This window comes from Jaculus jaculus, chromosome 4, assembly GCF_020740685.1.
Source record: "Jaculus jaculus isolate mJacJac1 chromosome 4, mJacJac1.mat.Y.cur, whole genome shotgun sequence".
Lineage (NCBI taxonomy): Eukaryota > Metazoa > Chordata > Mammalia > Rodentia > Dipodidae > Jaculus > Jaculus jaculus.
The window spans coordinates 3,369,873-3,396,315 of NC_059105.1; the positions used below are offsets into that span (position 1 = coordinate 3,369,873).

Below are 26,443 nucleotides of genomic sequence, written 5' to 3' on the forward strand. Positions count from 1 at the left end.
ACCATCTCCTGTGGTCCTGACTCGGGAAGAGACGAATTCATCGCTTCCCTCCTGTCGCAGGAAAGAAAGGGGGTTAAAAGAAAAGAGGAAAATACTTCTGTTCTCACCCGCATCCTGGGATGAGGTTTCTAGCTACTTCCTGGGGCTGCAACTGTGCCCAGCATTCGCTAATCTCAGCCAAGGCGAGAAACTTCAAGCGGCCACAAGAGTGTGCCGGTGAGGTGCCTGCAGCTTTCCCCCCTCCTCTGCCAAACCAGAATTAGCCGGTATAGGAATGAACGGGCGTGCAGATCTGAAATTGCACGGGTGGGCAGGCAGCTCGGGCTTGTCTGGGACACTTGCAAAAGCCCCTTTTTGAAGCGGCTCGGGCCGAGGCGTCGGGCTTCGAGCCCCGCACACGTTCCGGTGGCGGACGCGCGGAGCGGGGCGTTGGGGAGGAGGGGGAACCCCGCACCTCCGAGGATGCTCGGCCACATCGCCCCAAATCCCTACGCCCAGCGGCTCGGAGGACCCGGGGCCGCGCCGCAAGGCCGGGGATCGAGGCCGGAAGCCGAGTGAGGCCGCGGTCCCGAGGGCCGCGCGCGGTGAGTGCCCAAGGCTGCGCCGCGGCCGGGGGTTGGCGCGGCGCGGGGGCGGCTCGCAGCGGGCGAGGGCGCCGTGGGTGGCCCCGGCTACCCGAGACCCTCGGAGCGGCCGGAGCCCGGGACCAGGGTCCGAGGAAGCAGGGCTTCCCGGGGCCGGGGTGGGGGGGTCGCGCCCTCGGCGGGCGGAGCCTCCGCGGTGCAGGGACGCGCGTCGCTGTCACCCCCGGCTGCAGAGCGCGCAGCGTCCCCGCGCCCGGCCGCGCTCGGAGCGGGCAGCGGTGGGGCGGGGAGGAAATGTCCCGGCCGCGGCCAGCGACACTCGGGGACTCGGGAGGTCCCCGCGCGAGTAGAGCGGCTTCCCCGGGAGGCGAGCGCGCCGCGTGGGGATGGAGGTGCGGGGCCGCCCGGAGGATCGCGCGCAGCCGGACCGGGCGCTGGAGGCTGGTCCTCGCGGAGCCGCTCGCATCGCCCGTGTTCCTGGGAGAAAACGGGGGGTTCCCCCCGAAATGGGGCGAGGGAAACGGCACGGCCATTTCGGGACAAAGGCTTCAAGGCCTGGCGAGGTTTTAGGAGCTTGATTCGAGTTGCCAATTAAGCCTTGTTCTTTCTGCGGAAAAGTTGGTTCGAGCTCATTAAGGGGGATGAGTGAGGATGCTTAGCGGGGATTAGAAAGAGTCCCTTTCAGCCTTTGTGGGGAGGAAAAGTTGGGGGAAGGAAGAGGGGGTGGGAAAGACAAAACACTCTGCAGGCCCAGGTTCAGGTGATGTGGGTATACTGTGTCTCCATTCAACACTTGGCCCAGTTTCCTTATCTGTGACATGGGGACATTAATTCCAACTGGGCAAGACCCTAATGGAGAAGCCACCCAATTCTGTCTCGGCCCACCAAAAGATTTCTCTTTAGATCCCCCAGATTGATCCTGAAGCTCGCTGGGGCTCCTGAGCCTCCTGCGCCGCTGGCCGTCTTGGCCACAGCTTTCAGCCTCTTGGTCTCGGCTGCGCCCTCTACGGTCCTGTAATCCTGGTGCCCACAGGGTTTGGAGGATAAAAGTTCCCAGTGAGACCAAAGGAAAAGCAAGTCCACCAGCACACTTCTTCAGAAAGATCCCCCACAGCTTTGGGGAGAGGCTGTAGTTTTAGTTTTCCCTTGTCATTTCCCACTTTGCCTCCTATAATGAGCTCACCTAATGCAACATAGTCACAAGTACTTAATTAAAAATGACCGGCTCGCTCGTAGAACTTCCATGACAAGACGGAAACACATCTAATTTTGTTTTGATCTCTGATACACTCCAGAAAGAACTGGCATTTTCATTTTTTGCCCAACCATATGTAAATAGGTAACTGACCCCATTAGGTAGCTGACATGTCACACTGCAGTATCATTACATCCTCAGTTGTGCCTTTTATTTATTTATTTATTTATTTTTCTTTTTGAGATCTCGCAGTGTAGTCCTGGTTAGCCATGAGCTCACTGCGATCATGTTGCCTGGGTCTCCTGAGCACTGCGTTACAGATGTGCGGGCCGCCACGCCAGGCCCATTCATGATTCATTTCTTACTCTTTCTGGACTCACATCTGGAGAGTTTGAATGAAAAGTTGGCAGTTGGCCCCATAATCTTCCCGATTCCTTCCTTACACTCCAACAAAATGTTTTCCACGCTGACCCTTGGCAGACTGCACCCATACTCACTGCCTGGTCAGCCCAGTGTGCCTGCCACATGGGTGTCAGGGTGTGGAGAGGTCAGGGGCCTTGAAGGACATCCACTGGAGTAAGACGTGGAGTGGAGGGCCCCTAGGTAACCCTCTCTCAGAAACACAGCTACCATGATGAAAGGGTGACTTTGAGTCTTTCAGTTCCATGAAAACTAAAGTGCTAAAAGCTGGGCTGGAGAGATGGCTTAGCGGTTAAGCACTTGCCTTTGAAGTCTAAGGACCTTGATTCGAGACTGGATTCCCCAGGACCCACATTAGCCAGATGTACAAGGGGGCGCACATGTCTGAAGTTCCTATGCAGTGGCTGGAGGCCTTGGTGCACCCAGTCTCTCTCTCTTCTTATTCTCTGCCTCTTTCTTTCTCTGTCACTCTCAAATAAATAAATAAAAATAACCAAAAAGATTAAAATGCTAAAAAGCAATCAATTCCTGGTTTGGGAAGCTGAGGTGTCCAGAATCAGAAGGCCCACATCTGGTGCCAGCCTTCCTTGACTGCACCTTGCCGTAGTGAAGGGTGAGCGGGCATGCACCAGGCAGAGAAATAGCAGGTCACACTCCCTCCAGGGACAACGGCCTCAGCCCATTCCTAAAGGTGGCACATCCTTAAAGTTCCCCCCAATACTGCTGTTGCAATGACAATTAAGTTTTGACATTTGGAGGAAATGTCCAGACACTGTCAGAGAAAAACATTTTCTGCCGACTTTTTTTCATAGTTAACGTACTTGGACAACGTGTTTAATAAAACTGTACAAGTAGTTTAGATGTCATATATACACACGTATTTGTTATATAGATTCATTTGTATATTATATATTGGCACATATATGGGAGTGTGTGTGTGTATATATGTTATTTTGTTGAGACAGGTCTCGATATGTAGACCAAGCTGGTCTCAACTCTCAACAGTGTTTCTGCCTCAGCCTCTTGTGTGCTATTATTATGAGCACCCACCACACATGGCTGCGAATACTTTCTTACAGAGAGACCAGAATGGGGGCCCTGAGGGTCATAATGGCTTATTTTTGCCCCACTCTCACCCTTGAGCCCTCTGCCTTTGAAACTGTCTTGTATCCACACAATCGAACCTCTTGAATAAAACTGTTCAGTGAGTGCTACTCATTGTGATTTATTTACAAACAAACTGAGGAGCTTGATGGCAGCTGCATCTCATAGCTATATAAAATAAATAATTCAGCAAGAATATAAAGTTCTTAACATTGCCTTAGCAAAGCACTTTTCTGTGGGTTGAAGAAGGATAGCTTTGTCACTATTGTTTCAAGGAATATTTAGATGTAAATGGACTTTAGGGAAAAGCCAAGTTCTCTTGTTTCTGTCTTCTTAAACCTGGCCGGTCTTTGTCTCATCTGCCTTAAAAGGATGTAATTACTCAGGGGCCATTCACCCTGCCTCGGTCTGCTGGTGCTCTCGGACTCTTAGGGTTCTGCACATGAGAACCACCAGCCACAGCCACTTCTGAATATGTGGTGTCCACCCACGGCCCAGCGCGGCTCTGCTCTGGGCTCTGGGCTAGGAGAGCAAGGTCTGCCCCTTCCTCTCCAGCTCCTGGCAGGCTCCAGTGTTGGGAAGTGGGCTGGGGGATAGCCACCCACACACACTACAGCCTGGAGCCCAGAATAGTCTAGAAGACGCCCCAAGACAAATGGCTCTTTCTGTTGTTGTTTTTTGTTTTTTGAGACAGACTCTCATCGAGGCTGGCTCCAAGCCTGCTGTGTAGCTGAGGATGCCTCCTGATCCTCCTGCCTCCATTCTCCAAGTGCTGAGACAGGAGTGAGCCACCTTGTCCTGTCTGTGTGATTCCGGAGATCAAGCCTTGGGCCTCAGGCACGCTAGGCAAGCACCCTACCAGCTGAGCTACAGCCCCAGCCCAAGTGGCTCTTAAATTAGATACTTCCTTTTTCCTCTGTAATTTAACCACTAATTGACTTGGAAGCAAGAGGCAGATCCAGATACCTTTTCCCTATATGTTTATTTGGAAACTTTTTTTTATTGACAACTTTCATGATTGTAAACAAGATCCCATGGTAATTCCCTCCCTCCCCCCACCTTCCCCTTTGAATCTCCACTCTCCATCATATCCCCTCCCCTTCTCAGTCAGTCTCTCTTTTATTTTCATGTCATCATCTTTTCCTCCTATTATGATGGTCTTGTGTAGGTAGTGTCGGGCACTGTGAGGTCATGTGTATCCAGGCCATTTTGTGTCTGGAGGGAGCACATTGTAAGGAGTCCTACCCTTCCTTTGGCTCTTACAGTCTTTTCGCCACTTCTTCCTCAATAGACCCTGAGCCTTGGAAGGTGTGAGAGATATTTCAGTGCTGAGAAATCCTCTGTCACTTCTTCTTAGCACTATGATGCCTTCTGAGTCATCTCAAGGTCACTGCCATCTGAAAAGAGAAGCTTCTCTGACCAAAAGTGAGAGTAGCATTAATATATGGGTATGAACATTAAGAGGAGTGCTTCCTGGGCAGTTTGATAAGCATAGTATATACATTTAGCCAGACAGCAGCAGACGTTACACCCCTAGGGCTCATGACTACCTCTGTTGTAGGTTTTCAGTATCAGGGATGTATTCCCTCCCATGGTGCCGGTCTCCAGTCCAATTAGAGGGCTTTTTACCAATAAGATAAGTGCAAAGGACAAGGAAAGTTATGGTAAGATCGTCATGCAAAGAATCTCCATGAACATTATTATCCCTTGTTTCCTTCCAGTCTTTTATCTTACATGTATGTTTTAGACACTGATCACAGCCAAGGAATTACTGTATATACTCATCCTATAGCCTCAGTATGAGGTCATGCATTTTTTGAAAAATAATTTTATTTATTTACTTTCAAGTGGACAGAGAGAGAATGAGAATGGGCGCACTAGGGTCTACTGCCGCTGCAAACAAACTCCTGACACACGTGTGGCTTTTTGCGTCTGGTTTTATGTGAGGACTGGGGAATCAAACCCAGGTTATAGGCTTTACAAGCAAGTGCCTTTAACTACTGAGCCATCACTCGAGCCCATAATTATTTTGGGGCTATATTAGCCTTTTCTGGTGGGGGAGGTTGAGGTAGGGTCTTACTGTAGTCCACTTGGACCTGGAACTCACTCTGTAGTCCCAGGCAGACCTGGAATTTACAGCAGTCCTCCTACCTCTCCCTCCTGCGTGCTGGGAGTAAAGGTGTGTACCGGTCTGAGGTCACACTTGATCATGACCTTGTTTCCATATCTTCAAAGAGCCTTGGGCCATCATGTTTTTAATGGCTGACTCTAAAGCTGCCCTACGGAGATGTCTCATGCTAGAGATATGGATGGGTTAGATACTTTTTCTTTTTACTACTTCAAAATTTTGCTCATAATTTACTTGACTCTTGAAAGATAAGAGAACCAGGAGGTTAACAGAGGAGCATAGACAAGATCCCGCACCACCTGGGGAGAGACTACTGAGCTCACAGAGCTGCAAGGGCCTCCGACTGTTGGTTCGGGGCATAGTTCGAAGGTGACCTGAGGGGAGCCTGGAAGCCCCAGAGCATCGGGAGTGGGGAGCAAGGCTTGATCCTCAAGACGGCTTGAAGCCAGGGACGAGTGATGGTTCTGTAAGCTGCCGTCTCCTGCAGTCCAGTACTGGAGCTGTGCGGAGGGCAGAGGAGGACGAGAAGCCAGGCCCGAGCGGCGAGGTGGAAGGGCAATGCAGCGGTCGAGAACCCCAGATGGAACACGTTACAAGAGAAAAGGCAGGAATGAGCTGTGAGCAGCTACAGCGGGGCACATCGGGAATCCCAGCACTTGGGAGGGGGAAACAGGAGAATCAGGAGTTCAAGGCCAGCCTAGGCTACCTGAGACCCTGTGTCAACAACCCCGAGGCATGAGAGAAAGGAAGAAGGAAGGCACAGGACAATCCACTCCATTGCTTCCCAGTTAGCATCCTTAGCTCCCAGCACCATTTCTCCCCAGCAAACCCACCCACTTAGTCCCTAACCAGAGACGAGGTGTGGTCCAGAGAGCCGTACAGTTTCCTGTAAAGATCAAAAAATCAAAGATTAAGTATTTTAGGTTTTTTTCAGGCCACTTACAAGGTTAATGATGGGGGCTGGGGATAAGAGCCGGTTGGCATAGTGTCTGCCTACCACGTACAAGGCCCTGAGTGGGGTCTGCAGCACCACGTACCCGACAGCGACAGCACACTCATCTTGTCACCAGCTCTGTGCAGTTACCTGCATGGGCTTTGCTGTAGTCGACATAAAAGCCCCGAGGACTGGAGCTGCAGAGCCGTGGGTCGAGTGCTGGCCTCGCACGCACGGGCCACGCTTTCCATCTCCAGCACTGCATAAACTGGCTGTGGTGGCGACCCCTGGAATCCCAGCGCTCAGGAGGAGACACAGGAAGTGAGGGAGTTCACGGTCAGCCTCAGTGACTTGGTGAGCTTGAGGTCAGCTTGAGCTATATGAAAGTCTGTCTCCAAAAACAAACAGGGCCTGGGGAGGTGGCTCACCACCTACAGGTGCTTACTTACAAAGCCTGCTGGCCTGGGTTCAATTCCCCAGCCACACACATAAAACCAGACAGGAATTCAGTTGCAGCCGCAAGAGACCCCGGTTTTTGCATACACGTGCACGTACACAGATGCACAAATAAACAGTTGTTTTAAAAATACAGCAAGCTGGCTGGAGAGGTGACTTAGCAGATAAGGCACTTGCTGCCTGCAAAGCCTGAGGACCCATGTTTGACTCTCCAGGTCCCTTGTAAGTGAGACACACAGTGATGCAAGCACGCAAAGTTGCAGATGCACACAAGGTGGTGCATGTGTCCAGAGTTTGATTGCAGTGGCTGGAGGCCATTGAGAACTGGCATGCCAATTCTCCCTCCCCCCCCCCTTTCTTTCATTTAAAAAAGACCAGTTTGGGGCAGGAGAAATGGCTTAGCAGTTAAGGTGCTTGTCTGCAAAGCCAAAGGACCCAGGTTCGATTCCTCAAGACCCACATAAGCCAGATGCACAAGGTGGCGCACACGTGTGGAGTTCGTTTGCAGTGGCTGGGGGCCCTGTTGCGCCCATTCTCTCTCTCTCTCTGTCACTCTCAAATAAATAAATGAAAATAAACAAAAACTTATTTAAAAAAAAAAGACCAGTTTGTTGGGCTTGCCTCAAAAAACTCTCCCATTGTCCACTGCTTTGTTTGCCAGGCTAGCTGGCCCCTGCCCCAAGCTTCCAGGCCATTCTGCTGTGTCCATGTTCCTTCTTGCCATAGTGTGCTGGGGTTATAGACATCAGCACTAGAGTACCCTCCTTCATGTGGGACCTGGGGATCTGAACTTGTGCACTAATGCTTGCTGGGCAAGTGCTTTCCCCAGAGCCATCTTCCCAGCCAACAAAGCGTCATCTGGACGTCATTTGACACGCAGCCTCTTTTTGTTGTTGTTGTTGTTTTTGAGGTAGGGTCTCACTCTAGCCCAGGCTGACCTGAGTTCACTATGTAGTCTCAGGGTGGCCTCAACTCACAGTGATCCTCCTACCTCTGCCTCCCAAGTGCTGGGATTAAAGCCATGCACCACCGTGCCCGGCTCTGGATGATGGGAGGTAGAGCTGTACAAAGAGAAAGGTGGTTTTTTTTCAAATGTGCAACGAAGTTATTTGCTATACGTGTTTCAGAAAACCTTGGATGATGTATACGAGTCACGAAGACATCGGGTGTGACTTTGAAGATGGACCCAAGGACAAAAAGACCCTGAAGCCCCACCCAGACGTCGATGGCGGCTGGGCCTGGGTGATGGTCCTCTCCTCCTTCTTCGTGCACATCCTCATCATGGGCTCCCAGATGGCACTGGGCGTCCTCAACGTTGAGTGGCTGGAAGAATTCCATCAGAGCCGCGGCCTGACCGCGTGGGTCAGCTCCCTCAGCATGGGCATCACCCTAATCGTGGGTACGTTCGCTGCCCCGTTATCAAATGGAGTGCTTGTCAATGACATGACCCTGCTGTGCCGCTGAAACGTTACAGACTCCATGACTCGATGTCACTAACTTTTTAAAAAAATATTTTATCCATTTATTTATGAGAGAGAAAGAGAGAATAGGCACGCCAGGGCCTCTAGCCACTGCATGCGAACTCCAGACACGTGTCCCTTGTGTAGCTGGCTTATATGGGTCCTAGGGAATCGAACCCAGGTCCTTAGGCTTTGCAGGCAAATGCTGTAACTGCTAAGCCATTTTCCCAGTCCCCAATGTCACAAACTTTTTAAATTAGGGTAAAGTACACAGAACATAAAATTTACCATTTTAAGCCAGGTGTGGTGGCCACACCTTTGATCCTAGCACTTGGGAGGCAGAGGAAAGAGGATCACTGTGAGTTCAAGACCAGCCTGAGACTACATACTGAATTCGTGGGCTAGAGTGAAACCCTACCTCAAAAAGAAATTACTATTTTAACCACTATTTTAGCTATGAGGTATGGTGCCGTCAGGTACATTCACACCCTGTACTTCTATTGCTGCTGCCCAGCCCCAGAATTGTCCTCATCTTCGAACTGAAATCCTGGGCTCCTCAAACTCTAATCCCCGTCCCCACCTTTGCTAGCCCCTGTCACCCCCGTTTTATGGTCTGTCTATGAGTTTGACTGTTCTAGGTACTTATGCAAGTAGACTTGTGTAATGTTTGTTCTTTTGTGTGACATGGCTGTTAGAAGAGTATAAATATTTGTATATTTAAAATATTGTTCAGTAGCTCGGGAGATATTTGAGATAAGGTCTTATGTCACCCAGATGGGCCTTGTAGCCAAGACTGGATTTGAACTCCTGATCCTCCTGCCTCCGAATCTCAAGTGTTGGGATTACAGGTGTATACTGCCACACTGGCTTCTGAAGTATCTTAGCAGTTCCCTCAGGCTGGCCTCAGACTCACAGAAATCCTCCTACCTCTGCCTCCCAAGTGTTGATATTAAAAGGTGTGGATCACCACGCCTGCCTTTTTTCTTTTCTTTTCTTTTCTTTTTTTTTTTTTTTTTTACCAGTTTTTTGAAGTAGGATCTCACTCCAGCCCAGGCTGACTTGGAATTCACTGTGTAGTCTCAGGCTGGCCTCAAACTCACAGGGATCCTACCTCTGCCTCCCAAGAGCTCTTTTTCTGGTTGTAAGACATATGCATAAGGCATATGCGTGTTTGATGAGAATCTGTGGCTTGCCAGTGATTTATATATTAGTAACTGGTTGATTGAATTCAGTTCAGAGATTTTGGGGGGTGGTTGTGACTGGCACTTAATCATCAGTATAATCTTGTGAAGCAAGCAGTGAAATTGGTAGGGCTGATGAGAGAAAACAAGGGCAGTGTCATTTCAGGATGCATTTTTTTTTGTTTGTTGGTTTAGACAATGCCTTCTTTTTTTTTAATTTTTTTATTTATTTGAGAGCGACAGACACAGAGAGAAAGACAGATAGAGGGAGAGAGAGAGAGAATGGGCGCGCCAGGGCTTCCAGCCACTGCAAACGAACTCCAGACGCATGCGCCCCCTTGTGCATCTGGCTAACGTGGGACCTGGGGAACCGAGCCTTGAACTGGGGTCCTTAGGCTTCACAGGCAAGCACTTAACCGCTAAGCCATCTCTCCAGCCCTCAAGATGCATTTTTAACAAAAGAAATTAATACTGATCTGGTTTCTAAATTAAATATGGGCACAATTATGTGAGAGAATTGTTAACATATCTTTTTTCTTATAACATTACTGACAGACTTCTTGTTAAAACCAGAACTAAGCCGGGCGCGGTGGTGCACATTTATAATTTCAGAATCCTGGAGGCTGAGGCAGGAGGATCTTAAGTTTGAGTCCTCTTTGGGCTATATAGAAAATTCTGGGCCAAAAAAAAAAAATTCCGGGCCAGCCCAAGGTATAACAAGGAAAACAACAACAAACGTCAAAGAGGCCAGGTGTGGTGGCCTGTGTCTGTATTCTAGTCCTCAGAAATCTGAAGCAGGAGGATGGTGAGTTCAAGGCCTGCCTGGGCCTTATAAGCAAGACCCCGCCTCAAAATACAAACAACGCCTGTGACTATCTGTCATGGGAAAGATGCGAGCAGGTTTAGTTTAGCGTAGGGAATGTTCGGGTTTGATGTTGGATGCAATTCTACCTTTTTCATAAATTAGAGAAAAATGTGTTGCAAGAACACTTAAAATCAGCTTTCTTACCTTTTAAAAATATTATTAAAGTGGCTGGAGAGATGTCTCAGCAGTTAAGGCACTTGCTTGTAAAGGCTCATGACCCAGGTTCGAAACCCTAGTATTTACATAAAGCCAGATGCACAAAGTGACACATGTATCTTGGAGTTTGTTTGCAGTGGCTAGAGGCTCTGGCCCACTCACTCATTCTCTTTTTCTCTCTGTCTTCCAAATACATTAAATGTTTACAAAAATATTAATAAAGGATAAAACATATAGATTCAAGCTGGGCATGGTGGCTAATGCCTTTAATCCCAGCACTCGGGAGGCAGAGGTAGGATTGTTGTGATTGTGAGGCCACCCGGAGACTAAAGAGTGAATTCCAGGCCAGCCTGGGCTTGAGTGAGACCCTACCTCGAAAAACCAAAATAATAATAATAATAATAATTACTTTAAAAAAATTATAGATTCAATCTTAGAAGTATGTGCATACAACAATTAAAAAAATATCCAGGGGGGCTAGAGAGATGGCTTAGTGGTTAAGTGCTTGCCTGTGAAGCCTAAGGACCCCGGTTTGGGGCTCGATTTCCCCAGGACCCACATTAGCCAGATGCACAAGGGGGCCTGCGCGTCTGGAGTTTGTTTGCAGTGGCTGGAGGCCCTGGCGTGCCCATTCTTTCTCTCTCTCTCCCTATCTGCGTCCTTCTTTCTCTCCCCCGCCCTCTCTCTCTGTCATTCTCAAATAAATAAATAAAAATGAACAAAAAATTTAAAAAAAAATATTCAGGGGCCGGAGAGATGGCTCACTGGTTAAAGGTGCTTGCTTGCAAAGCCTGACGGCTGGGATTCAATTTCCCGGTAGCTAAAGCTAGATGTATAAAGTGGTACATATGTCTGGAATTCATTTGCAGTTGCAGGAACCCCTGGCATGCCTATTCTCTCCCTCCCTCTCTCTCACTCTCCCTTCTTCTCTCTTTTTCTGAAATTAAAAAAAGAAATAGCTTTTTTTTTGAGGTAGGGTTTCACTCTAGCCCAGGCTGACCTGGAATTCGCTATGGAATCTCAGGGTGGCCGTGAACTCATGGCGATCCTCCTACGTCTGCCTCCCATGTGCTGGGATTCAAGTTGTGCACCATCATACCCAGCTTGAATAAATAAATATCTTTCTTTGCTGGCCATGTTGGTGCATGCCTTGAATCCCAGCACATGGGAGGCAGACGTAGGAGGATCGCCATGAGTTCACGGCCACCCTGAGATTCCATAGCGAATTCCAGGTCAGCCTGGGCTAGAGTGAAACCTTACCTCGAGGAAAAAAAAAATCTTTTAATAAGGCCGGGCATAGTGGCACATGCCTTTAATTCCAGCACTCTGGAGGCAGAGGTAGGAGGATTGCTGTGAGTTCGAGGCCACCCTGAGACTACATAGTGAATTCCAGGTCAGCCTGGGCTAGAGTGAGACCATACCTGGCACTCTGCTCTGCTCTTTGCAGGCTCGTGCGTCTGGGCTCACACGTGCGCACACCACACACACACACACCAAAAGTAAAGGAAGAACAGCCAACATGTCAGATGTCCCAGGACTTCCCAAACATTTGATAAGGTTATCGTGAATGCTAGTTTTTAAAATATTTTATTTTTATTTATTTGAGAGAGGAAGAGGCACAGAAAGAGAGGGGGGAGGGAGAGAGAGGATGGGCAAGCCAGGGCCTCCAGCCACTGCAAACAAGCTCCAGACACAAACCATGTGCATCTAGCTTTATGTGGGTCCTGGGGAATCGAACTTCGGTTCTTTGGCTTTACAGGCAAGTGTCTTAACTACTAAGCCATTTCTCCAGCCCTAGAGAATGGGCAAGCCAGGGCCTCCAGCCACCAGTTTGTTGCAAACAAACTCCAGATGCATGCACCACCATGTGTATCTAGCTCTGTGTGGGTCCTAGGGTTCGAATCTGGGTTCTCTGGCTTTGCAGGCAAGTGCCGTAGCTGCTAAGCCATCTCTCCAGCCCTTGGCTGCTATCTTGTGTTGCATAAGTTCTATGGAAATAAGCGGTGGAAGCAAGTCCTGAAGCTGCACTTGGATTTGAATGGCACTCAGCTCAAGTGTGGGTACGGTGTCACAGCCGTCTTGAGTCGGCGGTGGGGGGGGGGGGGGGCGGGGGGGGGCGGGGGACAACTGAATGTCAGTGTGGATACGGTGTCACAGCCGTCTTGAGTTGGGGGGCACAACTGAATGTATAGCACACCATTGGAACTGCCTGAATTCTGACCGTGGAATTTCAGGGTGTTCTGTAATATTTCTACTAAGAAATGCTCCCACATAAATACTGCTTGCTCTAGGTCACGCATAGCATAGTAAGGCTCATGGTCTGTCTACACAGAAGTTTTCTCATCTGTCATGATCTTAAATGTGCCTTATTCTAAGCTTCCCAGTACAAGGTGGCTGTAGATACATTGAACATAAGGAACCTTTTTCAAACCAGAAACCATCACAACAGGTCTCCTTTATTTAGCCCTGGCCACAGGTCCGTTGTATGTCGTACTGGAGGCCAGACCAGCACTCTGCCTTACAAAGGAAGAACAGACATACTCAGAGACATTAGCCAGCTTACCAAAGGCTGATAAGCTTGAAAATGTGAAACAGGCACACCTATTCTCTCTCTGTCTGCCTCTTTCTCTCTCATAAATAATAAATAAAATCTTTTTAAAAAATAAAGGAGTTAAGTACATGATTTTTAAAAAATATTTAAGCCGGGCATGGTGGCATATGCCTTTAATCCCAGCACTCAGGAGGCAAGGTGGGAGGATCGCTGTGAGTTCGGGCCACCCTGAGTCTACATAGTGAATTCCAGGCCAACCTGGACTAGAGTGAAACTCTACCTTGAAAAAAAAATTATCATTTTATTTGCGAGAGAGTGAGAGCAGGAACACCAGGGCCTCTAGCCACTCCAGACACACATGCCACCTTGTGCATCTGGCTGTTTGTGAGTGCCAGGGAATCGAGCCCCGGTCTAGGCTTCGCAGGCAAGCACCTTAACTGCTCAGCCATATATCTCCAGCCCCAAGTCCATGAACTTTTTTCACAGTAGTTGAAAGCCATTGCTCTTGTTCATGACTAACGTAAGTTTTCCAGGGCCCTGCAGACTTTTCACAAAACATAGTCCGCAGTCACCTAATGTCAATGGCAGCCTTCATAATGACAACACCCTGAGCAGATCCTGGGAGATGCCACAGTCTTAAAAGAACCCATAGGCCGTGAAAGGTGACTTACGTACTAGGCGAACTTAGAGCTGCAGCCGTCAGGCCTGGATGAACATTGGAACCACCCGGGAGCTTTTAAAAGCCCCAATGCCCCGGCTGCTCCTGAGCCACTAACCAGAATCCCCTGCGACGGGCTCCAAGCTCAGCTCTGAAAAGCATTTCAGGGCGGGAGTGGGGGAGGCGAGGGAGATGGCTAGATACGTCTGAAGCCCTGAGTTCAGTCCACTGCACCCACATAAAAAGCCAAGGGTAGAGGATGGCTGTGCATGCTGTAACCCTAGCACTGTCTGAGAAAGATGGGCACTGGCCTCTGTCTGCTACACATCCATGCACTCACGGACTCCCACACACATATGAGCATGGCTGCATACTTGCATGCATACACCATTCGCATCCAGAAAATGCACCTGGTGGGTCCAGAAAGAGGCTGGAAGCGTCAGCAGGTCCTGAGTGTGTTGAAGCAATGACAGTGAGTCCCTTTCAGCTTGGTTTGCACTGGGGTGTCCTCATGACACAGGTCCCCCTTCCTGGGTTCCTGTTAGAACTGAGATCAAAACCTTAAACGCACCAAGAGGCCAAGCAAGCAGGTAAAGGTAGCTGGGAGTCGGGCACGGGCAAAGAGACAGGGGTAGCGCGTGACCAGACACCACACGCTCCAGCCCATTGCAAACGTGTGGGAAGCTTACGTGGCCACTGATTTTTTATTATTATCATTATTATTATTATTATTATTATTATTATGGTTTTTCAAGGTAGGGTCTCACTCTAGCCCGGGCTGAGCCGGCATTCACTATGGAGTCTCAGGGTGGCCCTCCTGCCTCTGCCTCCCGAGGGCTGGGGCTAAAGGCGTGCGCCCCCACGCCCGGCACTGGTTTTGCCTTCTTTAGCCTCAGGATGCTTTGTTCTTGGTCCTGTAATCACGTCCTCTCCTGTGCTCTGACAGGGCCTTTCATTGGCTTGTTCATTAACACCTGCGGGTGCCGCCAGACCACCATCGTTGGAGGGCTGGTCAACTCCCTCGGCTGGGTGTTGAGTGCCAACGCTGCCAGCGTGCAGTGCCTCTTTGTCACCTTCGGAGTGGCAGCTGGTAAGCCTGCTCTGTTTTCATGATTACTTAAATGTTGTGAAGTCGAAAAGTATTTACTTGTACATATATAATAATTATCAGATTGCCCTGAAACATAGAGAACATGAAACAAAGCATTTGTGAGATAAGTTTTGTTATAAAACTAACACAAACACATACACACGTACACATGAGAATATCAGCCATGCATACTGATTTTCTGTGTCATCTTGTTTCTAAGAAATGCTCAGATCAATGATTACACCTCATTTAAATGATTCATTGTGCATGGTGGCAATGAATTTAATGGTGGAGAAAAGAGACCCATTAAAACCCTGTTGTCTGCACTTTGCCCAACGCGCCAGGAAACACTTTTTGATATAAGACAGTAAATGTCAGCTGGGGACGGTTCCATGGGTAAAGTGCTTGCTCTGTAAGCAGGATGTCCTGAGTTCAAATCTGAAACCCATATATAAGCCAGGCCTGGCATTACATACTTCCACTCCTGGCTGTGTCCCCAGGACAGGCGGCTAGCTAGTCTAGCTGAATTGGTGATTGCTGGGTCCAGTGAGAGACCCTGTCCCCACAAATAAGGCAGAGAGACATAGAGGGAGATGTCTGACAACCCCTGGCCTCTACATGAATGTGCGCATGCACACACACACACACACACACACACACACACACACACACCAAAAAATAAAAAAAGGATAGAATTGTGCTTTAAGTGTGGGAAACTGACCTGACAACCATATTTGACTTCCAAGTAGAAACAAAATCAAATTTTTAATGCCAGCTTCCAAATGCTAGCCCTTTCTCCTATGGTGGGGGGAGGAAAATAACAGACTTAGGTGAGCAGACAGATGTTAAGGAAATGAATAACATATTAATATTCATTAACACCTGGACTTGAGCCTGGATCAGCCCTGTCCAAGCTAACGAATTAGCATAAACTACATGCATGTAGAGAGCCTGGAGCAAGTCCAGAGCACTGGTGGGTGCCATTCCCCACGGCGTGGATTCACATTGCCTGCTGAGCAGAGCAGTTGGCACATCCATTCTGCAAAATGTAGTTCCAGCCCTAATTTCCTTTATCCACGGGTAGTGGGATTCACACAGACCAGTAGTCACTTCCTCCCTCAGCTGTTTCGATGGGCCTGAACTGGCTTGACTTTTGTGAGAACTCTGGTCCTCAGAAGTACTCATTTTGGCCAGGAAGGGTTGTGTTCACAGCACAGAGGCAGAGGAAGGAGGATAGTTGCAAGTTCAAGGCCAGCCTGAGCTACATAAAGAGTTCCAGGCCAGCCAGTGCTACATATTGAGACTCTATCTCAAGAAAACATCCTGCCAGGCGTGGTGGCGCACGCCTTTAACCCCAGCACTCGGGAGGCAGAGGTAGGAGGATTGCCATGAGTTCGAGGCCACCCTGAGACTCTATAGTGAATTCCAGGTCAGCCTGGGCTACAGTGAGACCCTACCTCGAAAAACCAAAAAGAAAAAGAAAACAAATGGAGTTTAAGGTCATCCTCAGCTGCACAGTGACTTTGAGGTCAGCGTGGGCTAAATAAGACCCCATCTCAAAATAATAATAAAATTTGGCTGGAGAGATGGCTTAGCGGTTAAGGTGCTTGCCTGTGAAGCCTGAGGACCCATGTTCAAATCTCCCAGTGCCACATAGCCAGATGCAGTGATGTAAGCATGCCGTGTCACACATGCACTGCAAGGGGACACACACATCTGGTGTTTGTTCGCAGCAGGTTGAAGATCCTGGCACGCCCATTCCCCCCCCCCCCTCTCTCTATATATATATCACACACACAAACACACACACACAAAATTAAAAAATTTAAATAATAAAAAAATAAAAAGATAAGGTTGGGCTGGCCTAGCACTCAGAAGGCTGAGATAGGAAAATCACCATGGGTTCTAGGCCAGCCTGGGCTACAGTGAGTTCCAAGTCAGCCTGGGAACCATAATTTGTAAAGCACTTTTGTATCTTTTTGTTGTTGTTTTACTTTATTTGAAAGAGAGGAAAAGAAAGAAAGAGGCAGATAGAGGGAGAATGGGCGCACCAGGGCTTTCAGCCACTGCAAACGAACTCCGAACACATGTACCACCTTGTGTCCTGAGGAATCGAACTGGGGTCCTTCACGTTTGCAGGCGAGTGCTTTGTCCACTAAGGCATCCCTCCAGCCCACTTTTGTATCTTTTGAAACATTTTGAGAATCATTAAGCAGAAGGCCGCGAGAACAATGTTTTTATTTGTGCGTGTACATGTGCCAGAGGCTTTTGTCACGTCAAATGACACAGGCACCTCTTTTTTGAGTGTTGGGTTGTTTGTTTTCAAGGCAGGGTCTCACGCTAGCCCAGGCTGACCTGGAATTCACTATGTAGGCTCAAGGTGGCCTCACACTCCTGGCGATCCTCCTACCTCCGCCTGGCATTAACGGCGTGCGCCAGCACATCCGGCTGCCCCGCTTAGTGCATTTGGCTTTATGTGAGTACTGGAGGACTCGAACCTGGGTCAGCAGGCTTTGCAAGTAGCACCTTTAACTGGCGAACCATCTCCCCAGCCCTGTGCGAGCAAGTCTGTAAGAACAATTTGCAGTGTTTTCCTTGGGTTTTTTAGAAACTTTCCCCCGTAACACTGCAACTACTAGAGGTCGATAGGACTCAGATTTCTGTATGTACGTGAAGACGTAAGCAGTCTGTCCTGAGGAGGAAGGGAGTAGATTCTGGTAAGGGCATGTGTCATTGTAACAAGGAAATGGATGCTTAGAGGATACAGGTTTTCTTGCCCCTCCCAAATAGAAGCACTTATTTAATACTACACTTAGGCTAATGGTCTTTTACGTCCCTCAGTTCTGTCTCTGTCGGTCATTTTACACCAGTGCTGTAAGATGGATTAAACTTAGGATGTGAGTTATTGTCAGTGATAAATCATTTTTTAAATTTAGTTAGTGCTGGCTGTGACTACACATACTTGAAATCTCAGCACTTGAGAAACAGAAGCAAGGGGATTGCCACAAGTTCAAGGCCAGCTTGGGCTACACAGTGAGAACTTGTCTCAAAATAAAAATAACTTATTTTGTGCCATCAGCAAAATCCAGAGCATGACAAATTTCACAAGACAAATGACCCAATTTCCTCAACACATAAACTGCAAAGGAAGAAAGAGGGCAAAAGAGACTTAAAATAGCTATCAACAAACAGAAGTGTGTGGGCCTTTTTTGGATCTTGATTTAAGCACCCATGCTCTTTAAAAATCATACTCATTATGAGACATTTGGAAATTTGAACACCTTCTGGAAATGTAATGGTATCGAGGAATTATTTTTATTCAAATGAGATCATATGGTGGCTATGCTGTTTAGATTATGTCTGCAATGGGAGATTTACATTCAGATCTCCATACATGAAATAGCATATTCAGAACTTCCTTCAAAATAATATGAAGGGGCTTTTATAGAATTGATTTTTGTTGAAGCCAAGTGATGGGTACATGAAGATTCATCAAATCATTCTTTTTTTAAAAAAAAAAGGGGGGGGCTGGAGAGATGGCTTAGCGGTTGAGCGCTTGCCTGTGAAGCCTAAGGACCCCAGTTCGAGGCTTGATTCCCCAAGATCCACATTAGCCACATGCACAAGGGGGTGCTCACATCTGGAGTTCGTTTGCAGTGGCTGGAGGCCCTGGCGCACCCATTCTCTCTCTCTCTGTCTCTATCTGCCTCTTTCTCACTCTGTCGTTCTCAAATAAAAATAAATAAAATATTTTAAAAAAAATCTTGGGCTGGAAGGGTTTCTTAGCGGTTAAGGTGCTTGCCTGCAAAGCCAAAGGACCCAGGTTTGATTCCCTAGGACCCATATTAGCCAGATGCACAAGGGAGTGCACGTGTCTAGAGTTTATTTGTAGTAGCTGGAGGCCCTGGTGCACCCATTCTCTCTCTCTCTCTCTCTCTCTCTCTCTCTGTCTCTCTCTCTCTCTCTGTCAAATAAATTGAAAAAATATTTTTTAAATCTTACTTTGATTTGATTTAAATTGCCTTATTAGCTAATAGCCTGCTGGAAGAGATAAGATGCTAGCATTAGTCAGCAGCCGGCTTCAACACGGGAATGTTCCATCTGTCTTATGTAACATTTTAGTCGCATGTATCTCAGCTGGGCGTGGTGGAAGGTGGGGCAGTCCTTCCACAACAGGATGTTCAAAAGGTGAGTGCGGAGTTGAGTGTACTTGATCTATCTGAGGGTAAGAAGGGAGTAGAGACGACACACAGCTTGTGAGGGGACAAGATCCCAAAAGTTCATGCCACAGAAATAGCTAGGAGAGGGCTGGAGAGATGGCTTAGTGGTTAAGGCACTTGCCTGCAAAGCCTAAGGACCTGGGTTCGATTCCTCAGGACCCATGTAGAGCCATATGAACAAGGTGGCACATGCATCTAGAGTTCATTTAGCAGTGGCTAGAGGCCCTGGTACACCTATTTTCTCTCTTCTCTCTCATAAATAAATACATAAAATATTTTTAAAAAGAAATAGCTAGAGGATTCTCATTTCTCAGAGGTGTTTCCTCATCTGGTTTTTTGTATAAAGGAATACAATTATTTAGTAAAAGTTATTCCATTTCTTTTTTATTTTTTGTTGTTTCTTGAGATAGGATCTCATCATGTAGCCCAGACTAACTTAACTGTAGCTGTTATGACCTTGAATTTCTGTCTCCAACTCCTGAGGCTGTAATTTCTCTATTTTGACTTCAATTTGATCATCTTCCCAAACACCCAGGTAGTCAAGCAGCCTGTGAGGATGTGGGCCTAGTTAGTGGACAACGGAATACTTTTCTCTGCCTCTTTGAATATTAGAAAATTATACATTTCTATCTTTTGTGGCATAACCATGATTAAAAATTAATCCAAGAGATAAGGACTATGTCTTTTTATACTTTTTTTCCCATCATGCACATCATGGGACAGTGGAGCCCTCATGGAGACTTGGCAGAAGTTTAGGAACTTGCCACCTTTATGTGTGTGTGTGTGTGTGTATTTGGGCTTGGTTTGGTTGGTTTGAGATAAGGTCTTACTATGTAGCTGAGGCCTGGAATTCCTTGTATTGCCCACTTGAACCTTCTGTTCAGACGAGAGAGAGCTACTCTGTGTGTTACTAGAAGAAACTGTCCTGCAAAGCCTGTTGGGAAAAATGATGGGCTAAAATGGGTAGAGGCTCCTCTTGGTGCTTCTGTTCAGAGCTTCTCCTTATAATCATTATTATTTCTTTGTTAGAAAAAGTATACAAGGGCTGGAGAGATGGCTTAGCAGTTAAGTGCTTGCCTGTGAAACCTAAGGACCCTGGCTTGAGGCTCGATTCCCCAGGACCCACATAAGAAAGTTGCACAAGGTGGTGCACACATCTGGAGTTTGTTTGCAGTAGCTGGAGGCCCTGGTGCGCCCATTCTTTCTCTAGCTATCTGCCTCTTTCTCCCTCTGTCTGATGCTCTCAAATAAATAAAAAATACTACTAATAATAAAAATAAAGGGATGCACCACTATGCCCAGCTTTTGAAAAAATAAGGAAAAGATATAGAAGGGCTGTAGAGATGGGTTAGCAGTTAGGTGCTTGCTTACAGAGCCTTTTAAAGGCCCGGGTTCAATTCCCCAGTACTCATATAAAGTCAGATGCATAGACTGACGCCTGCATCTGGAGTTCGTTTGCAGCAGCAGGAGGCTCTGGTGTGCCCCCTCTTTCTCTCCCTGCAAATAAAATAAATAAATAATTTAAAAAAAAAAAAACAGGGGCTGGAGAGATGGCTCAGCAGTTAAGGCACTTGCCTGCAAAGCAGTGGCTGGAGGCCATGGCACACCTATTCGCTCTGTCTCTCTTCTGTTTCTCTCTGCTTGCAAATAAATAAGTATTTTTTATAAAAGAAAGAAAGAAAAAGTATGGAGGACGTGATGTAGCTCAGCTGGTAGAGCACTTGTTGAGGGTTCAAGAAGCCTAGGTTTGATCCCTAGCACCCCATAGCCTGGGTGTGGCATTGCACACCGTAACTCCAACATTTGAGAGGTGGAGGCAGGAAGATCAGAAGTTAGCTCAAGGAGGTCATGTGTTGAGGGCTTGGTGGCCTGCTTGGAGAACTGGTGAGGTGAGGTGGAACATTTAGGAGGCAGGGCCTGAGGGAAGGACTAGGTATTGGGAATATACCATAACAGGGATATTGGGGGACTGGGAAGATGACTCAGCACTTAAAGGTACTTGTTTGCAAAGCCTGCTGGCCCAGGTTCAATTCCAAAGCCACCAACATAAACCATACACACACACAAAAAAAGTGTCTGGCATTTGTTTGTTGTTGTTTTGTTTTTTGAGGTAAGGTCTCGCTCTGGCCCAGGCTGACCTGGAATTCACTATGTATTCTCAGGGTGGCCTCGAACTCACGGCGATCCTCCTACCTCTGCCTCCCGAGTGCTAGGAGTAAAGGCGTGCGCCACCACATCTGGCTGACTAACCAGTTTTTTAAAGGAAGGTTGGAATACTGATTTCTTTTTCTTTGTGCTTGCTTTCTGGCAGCCATGAGGTGAGCAGCTCTGTTCTGTCTTGCCTTCCTTCCATGATGTGCCCAAAAGCAACAGAAATTGAACTCTTCCAAGATTGCGAGCCAAAACACACCTTCCTTCTTTAAAGCGTATCTCCGTGTTCTGTTGCCGTAGTGGGAACCCGCTTCACCCAACGCGGGGTGGTTAAGTGCTGCAGATTCTGACCGTGCTCAGTCACTGTACCCGTGCTTTCTCTCCTCTCGCCCTGCAGGCCTCGGCAGCGGGATGGCCTACCTGCCCGCCGTGGTCATGGTGGGAAGGTATTTTCACAAGAGACGAGCCCTGGCCCAGGGCCTCAGCACGACAGGGACAGGATTTGGAACGTTCCTGATGACCGCACTGCTGAAGTATTTGTGTGCAGAGTATGGCTGGCGGAATGCCATGTTTATCCAAGGCGCTGTGTCCCTGAACCTGTGTGTTTGTGGGGCACTCATGAGGCCCCTCTCCGTGGAGAAGGAGGGAGAGCACGCAGGAGGGAAAGACGCATGCATCCTCCCCGCTCACTCCACGGAGTCTGTGAAATCAGGCGGGCATCCGGGCACAACAGAAGAGAAGGAGAGCCAGGCCGGGAATGAGGACCTGCAAGACCAGGAGTGCCAAGGTCAGGCCTGGCACAGGAAGAACATGTGTGCTTTCCGGGTCCTGAAGGCCGTCAGCCATCTCACCTTGAGAGTCCGGAAGGGCTTCCGAGACTGGTACTCGGGCTACTTTGGGACAGCCTCGCTCTTTACCAACCGCATGTTCGTGGCCTTTATTTTCTGGGCTCTGTTTGCATACAGCAGCTTTGTCATCCCGTTCATCCATCTCCCAGAAATAGTTAACTTGTATAACTTGTCGGAGCAAGACAATGTTTTCCCTCTGACTTCAATTATAGCAATACTTCATATCTTTGGAAAGGTGATCCTGGGCGTGGTGGCTGACCTCCCCTGCATCAGCGTGTGGAATGTCTTCCTGATGGCCAACTTCAGCCTGGTCCTCAGCATTTTCATCCTGCCATTAATGCACACCTATGCTGGCCTGGCCGTCATCTGCGCCTTGATTGGATTCTCCAGTGGTTATTTCTCCCTCATGCCTGTGGTGACCGAGGACCTGGTTGGCATCGAGCACCTAGCCAGTGCCTACGGCATCATCATCTGTGCCAATGGCATCTCAGCCTTGCTGGGACCACCATTTGCAGGTGAGGTCCCCAAAGCGCCAAGACCTTATAGCACATGCAGGGGGGTTAGGGTGTACCCCATTAGCGTTACAAGTCCAGCATCAATGCCTGGCATGGTGGCACGTGCTTGGAATCCCAGCATTTGGGATGCTGAGCAGAAGGACTGCTCCTAGCTCAAGACCAGCCTGCATACACACTGAGACCCACGCTCAAAAAAATCAAAATAGGGCTGGAGAGATGGCTTAGCGGTTAAGCGCTTGCCTGTGAAGCCTAAGGACCCCGGTTCAAGGCTCGGTTCCCCAGGTCCCACGTTAGCCAGGTGCACAAGGGGGCACACGTGTCTGGAAGTTCGTTTGCAGTGGCTGGAAGCCCTGGCGCGCCATTTCTCAATCATTCTCTCTGTCTCTTTCTCTCTCTCTGTCACTCTCAAATAAATTAGTAAAAAATGAACAAAAAAAATTTTTTAAAAATGGACAGTTAGCATTTAAAAAAAAATCAAAATAAAGCCAGGTGTGGTGGCACACGCCTTTAATTCCAGCACTTGGGAGGCAGAGGTAGGAGGATCGCTGTGAGTTCAAGGCCACCCTGAGACTCCATAGTGAATTCCAGGTCAGCCTGGGCTAGTAGAGTAAGACCTTACCTCACAAAAAAATATATATATATATCAAAATAAGGGCTAGAGAGAGAGCTCACTGGGGAAAGGCACTTGTCATACAAGCACAAGGGCCTGAATTTCCCTGAGTTCAGTTCCCCAGTGCCCGCGCTAAACATCTGCATGTGGCCACACACGCCTGTAATTCCGGCCCTGTGGGGAGTACAGCAATAGAGGAAGGACACCAGAGCTTTTGTCTGGCCTCCACGCACACACACGTGCATATGCCACACACACACACACACACATGTGCATGTGCCACACACACACACACACACACACACACGTGCATATGCCACACACACACACACACACACACGTGCATATGACACACACACACACACACACACACACACACATAGGAAAAAAAACACAAAACCCGAAATCCTACCGTTAGGGAGACCAAGGCAGGAGAACTGCCACAAGTCTGAGGCCTGTCTGGGCTTTAAAAGAGAAAAGGCCAAGGTCAAATGAGGATGCTCCCTTGTGTCTTCTTTCCCATGCGCGCCCCTCGGTGGTGCTTTATAAATCCAGCAAGGTGAAGGCCCCTGTTGTCTTGGGGTGGAGGTGACTTCAGCTCCTCGGGCGACTCTCCCTCACTCCGGCGAGGAAACAAAGCAGGCGGGATCCGGGTAGCCTAAGCTCTGCCTCTGCCTGAGAGAGCGGTCGCCTGGGGCGGCCGGAGTAGCAGAGGGCTGAGCTGCACCTCCGAGCCCTAACCCTAGCACGAGAGCGGCCCTGGGCCCCGCCCGCAGCTCGACAGCAATACCCTGGGCTGCGCAGGGGAGAACCTGGGCTCTTGAGCGTGCTGGGCAAGTGCTGTACCACGGAGCTCTCTCTCCAGTCCAGTACTTCTCTTTTACCCAGTATTCCTTATTGTTAAAAATGCATTGCTTCTTGAAAGAAAAAGGATATTTATTGGGCAGGAGAGATTGCCCAGCAGTTACTGCGAAGCCTGACCGTCTGGGTTTGATCCACAGCGCTCACATAAAGCCAGCCGCACAAAGCCGACCGTGTATCCGTAGCTTATTTGCAGGGGCAGGAGGCCCTGGCATGCCAATACCACTCTCTTCCTGCCTGCCTCTTTCTGCCTCTCTCTCTCTCAAATACATAAATACAAATATTTTAAAATGTATTTATTGTTGGGTGTGGTGGCGCATGTCTTGAATCAGGAGGCAGAAGTAGGAGGATCACTGTGAATTTGAGGCCAACCTGAGACTATAGAGTGAGTTCCAGGTCAGCCTGGGCTAGAGTGAGACTACCTTGAAAAAAACAAACAAAAAAATGTATTTATTTAGGAGCAGGAATTTAGTAGAGTACTTTCCAACAGGCTCAAGGCCCAGGGTTCCATCCTCAGAACACAAAATAAATGATACGTAAATAAAATAAAAGCCAGAGGCACTGAGGATTGTTGCCAGGTCTTCTGTTGTCACTGTTCTTCCTCAAGAGGAATCTGGACCTTTAGGTGGTATTTCCATATTTTTTTTAGAGAGAGCTAGACAGACAGACACAGAGTGAATTAGTGTGCCAGGGCCTCAGCCACTGTAATCAAACTCCAGACACTTGTGCTACCTAGTGGTCATGTGCGACCTTGTGCTTGCCTGGCCTTTTTGTGGGTCTGGTTTACATGGGATCTGGAGAGTCAAACATAAGCCCTTAGGCTTTGCAGGCAAGTGCTTTAACTGCTAATCCATCTCTCCAGCCAGGAATTTCCATATTCTAAACACCATGTTTGTGATAGTTTATGTTTGTAATTAAGACTCAGGAGGCAGAAGTTCAAGGCCAACATTGTCTACATAGTAAGTTTGAGGTCAGCCTTGGGCTAGAATGAGGCCCTCTCTCAAAAACAAAAACCAAAAAAAAAAGATTTTTAAAAATGTGTTTGTGTGCATGTGCGTGTGCATGTGCATGCACACCAGGGTCTCTGGATGCTGCGAAGGAATTGTTGTCCAGTTTGACACAGGTAGCTGGGGATCTGAAGCCAGGCCAGCAGATACTGAAACCAAGCACTTTCAGCCTCCGAGCCATCTCCCCAGCTCTGGGACAAGAAAAGCAACAACAGCCAAGTGTGATGGCATGAGCTATACCCCTGACAGTGGAGGCAGGAGGGTCTCGAGGTCAGAGCCAGCCTCAGTCACATAGTGAGTTCACAAGGCTGCGATGGAGTGCAGTGACAGAGTACTTGCCTGGCATGTGCCAGCGTCCTGGGTTCAATCCCCAGAACAAAAAAGAAAAAGAAAGAAAGAAAACCCGTTTGTAGGTCCAACAGAACATACCCATGGGCTGGGTCTAGCCCTGTGTTCACTTCCTGTTGCTGGGGTAACTAATTTCCACAAGCACAGTGGCTTCTAAGGAAATCCAACATGGGTCACAGTGGGCTGCAGGCGTGGTGTCAGCGGGGCTGGTTCCCTTCGAGACTCCAGGCCATCGGTCGAGGACTCTGTACCTCTTGCATCATGGTCTTCACTCCTCTGCCAAGCCGGCAGCATACCATCTTCCCATCTATCTCCGAGCCAACCTCCTGCTTCCTGCCCCTCATAAGGTTATCTGGGATGCCATGGGGCCAACCCGGATAACCCAGTGTCCTCTTCCCGTCTTGGTGTCATCGTGAGGGTGAGCCCCCCTGGCACTCCCGTATCCCCAGAGGGCAGGGATTAGGACTGGTCATCTTTAGGGACAGAGGCATTTTGTCTACTGAGGTCACCTCCAGGCGCCAAGACTTTGCTCCTTGGGCTGGCTTAGTGGTTAGGGTACTCGCCTGCGAAGCCTAAGGACCCAGGTTCAACTCTCCTGATCCCACGTAAGCCAGATTCATGAAGGTGAGGCAAGCACAAGGTCGCACATGCCCACTAGGTGGTGAAAGCATCTGGAGTTTAATTGCAGTGGCTGGGGCCCTGGCATGCCAATTCTCTCTCTCTTGCTCTCACTCTCTCTAAAAAAAAAAAAAGAAAGAAAGAAAGAGTTTGCTCCTTGCAGAGAACTTACCATAATCACAGCAGGAAGCACCTGGGTCTGGACCAGGACCTCTGAGAACCTGTGGTCTCAGCATGTAAGGCTGGGTGCAAAGACCAGACTGGACAGATGGGCACTGTCTCCAAGATGCCCACACCTGGGCAGAGGTGAAGAGGTCTAGCCTTCTGACCAGCACAGTGAAACCCTCAGCTGCAGAGGTTTGGGGCCCGTCCGATCAGCTTGGCCTTCAGTTGTCCCCTTTCCCATCCTCCTCTGCCTGGGTGGCTTCCCCCAGGCCCTTGACTGTCATATCCTCTGGCAGGAATTCCCTCGTCCCTGCTTGA

The 26,443-nt window shown here is 48.6% G+C and overlaps 1 protein-coding gene across 2 annotated transcripts in view; it reads left to right on the forward strand.

Moving 5' to 3' along the window:
• Window positions 1–279: 279 nt before the first annotated feature.
• Slc16a14 (solute carrier family 16 member 14) overlaps window positions 280–26,443 on the forward strand; it is a 41,626-nt gene continuing 15,462 nt past the window's right edge. Inside the window, exons 1-4 of one of the 2 annotated variants that reach the window (XM_004662859.2) lie at window positions 280–584; window positions 7,949–8,220; window positions 14,639–14,782; window positions 21,551–22,516. In XM_004662859.2, the coding sequence (XP_004662916.2) occupies window positions 7,959–8,220; window positions 14,639–14,782; window positions 21,551–22,516 (1,372 nt within the window). In that variant the 5' untranslated portion in view covers window positions 280–584; window positions 7,949–7,958. The remainder of the gene's footprint in view (window positions 585–7,948; window positions 8,221–14,638; window positions 14,783–21,550; window positions 22,517–26,443) is intronic. The other variant, XM_045148330.1, reaches the window with a different exon arrangement.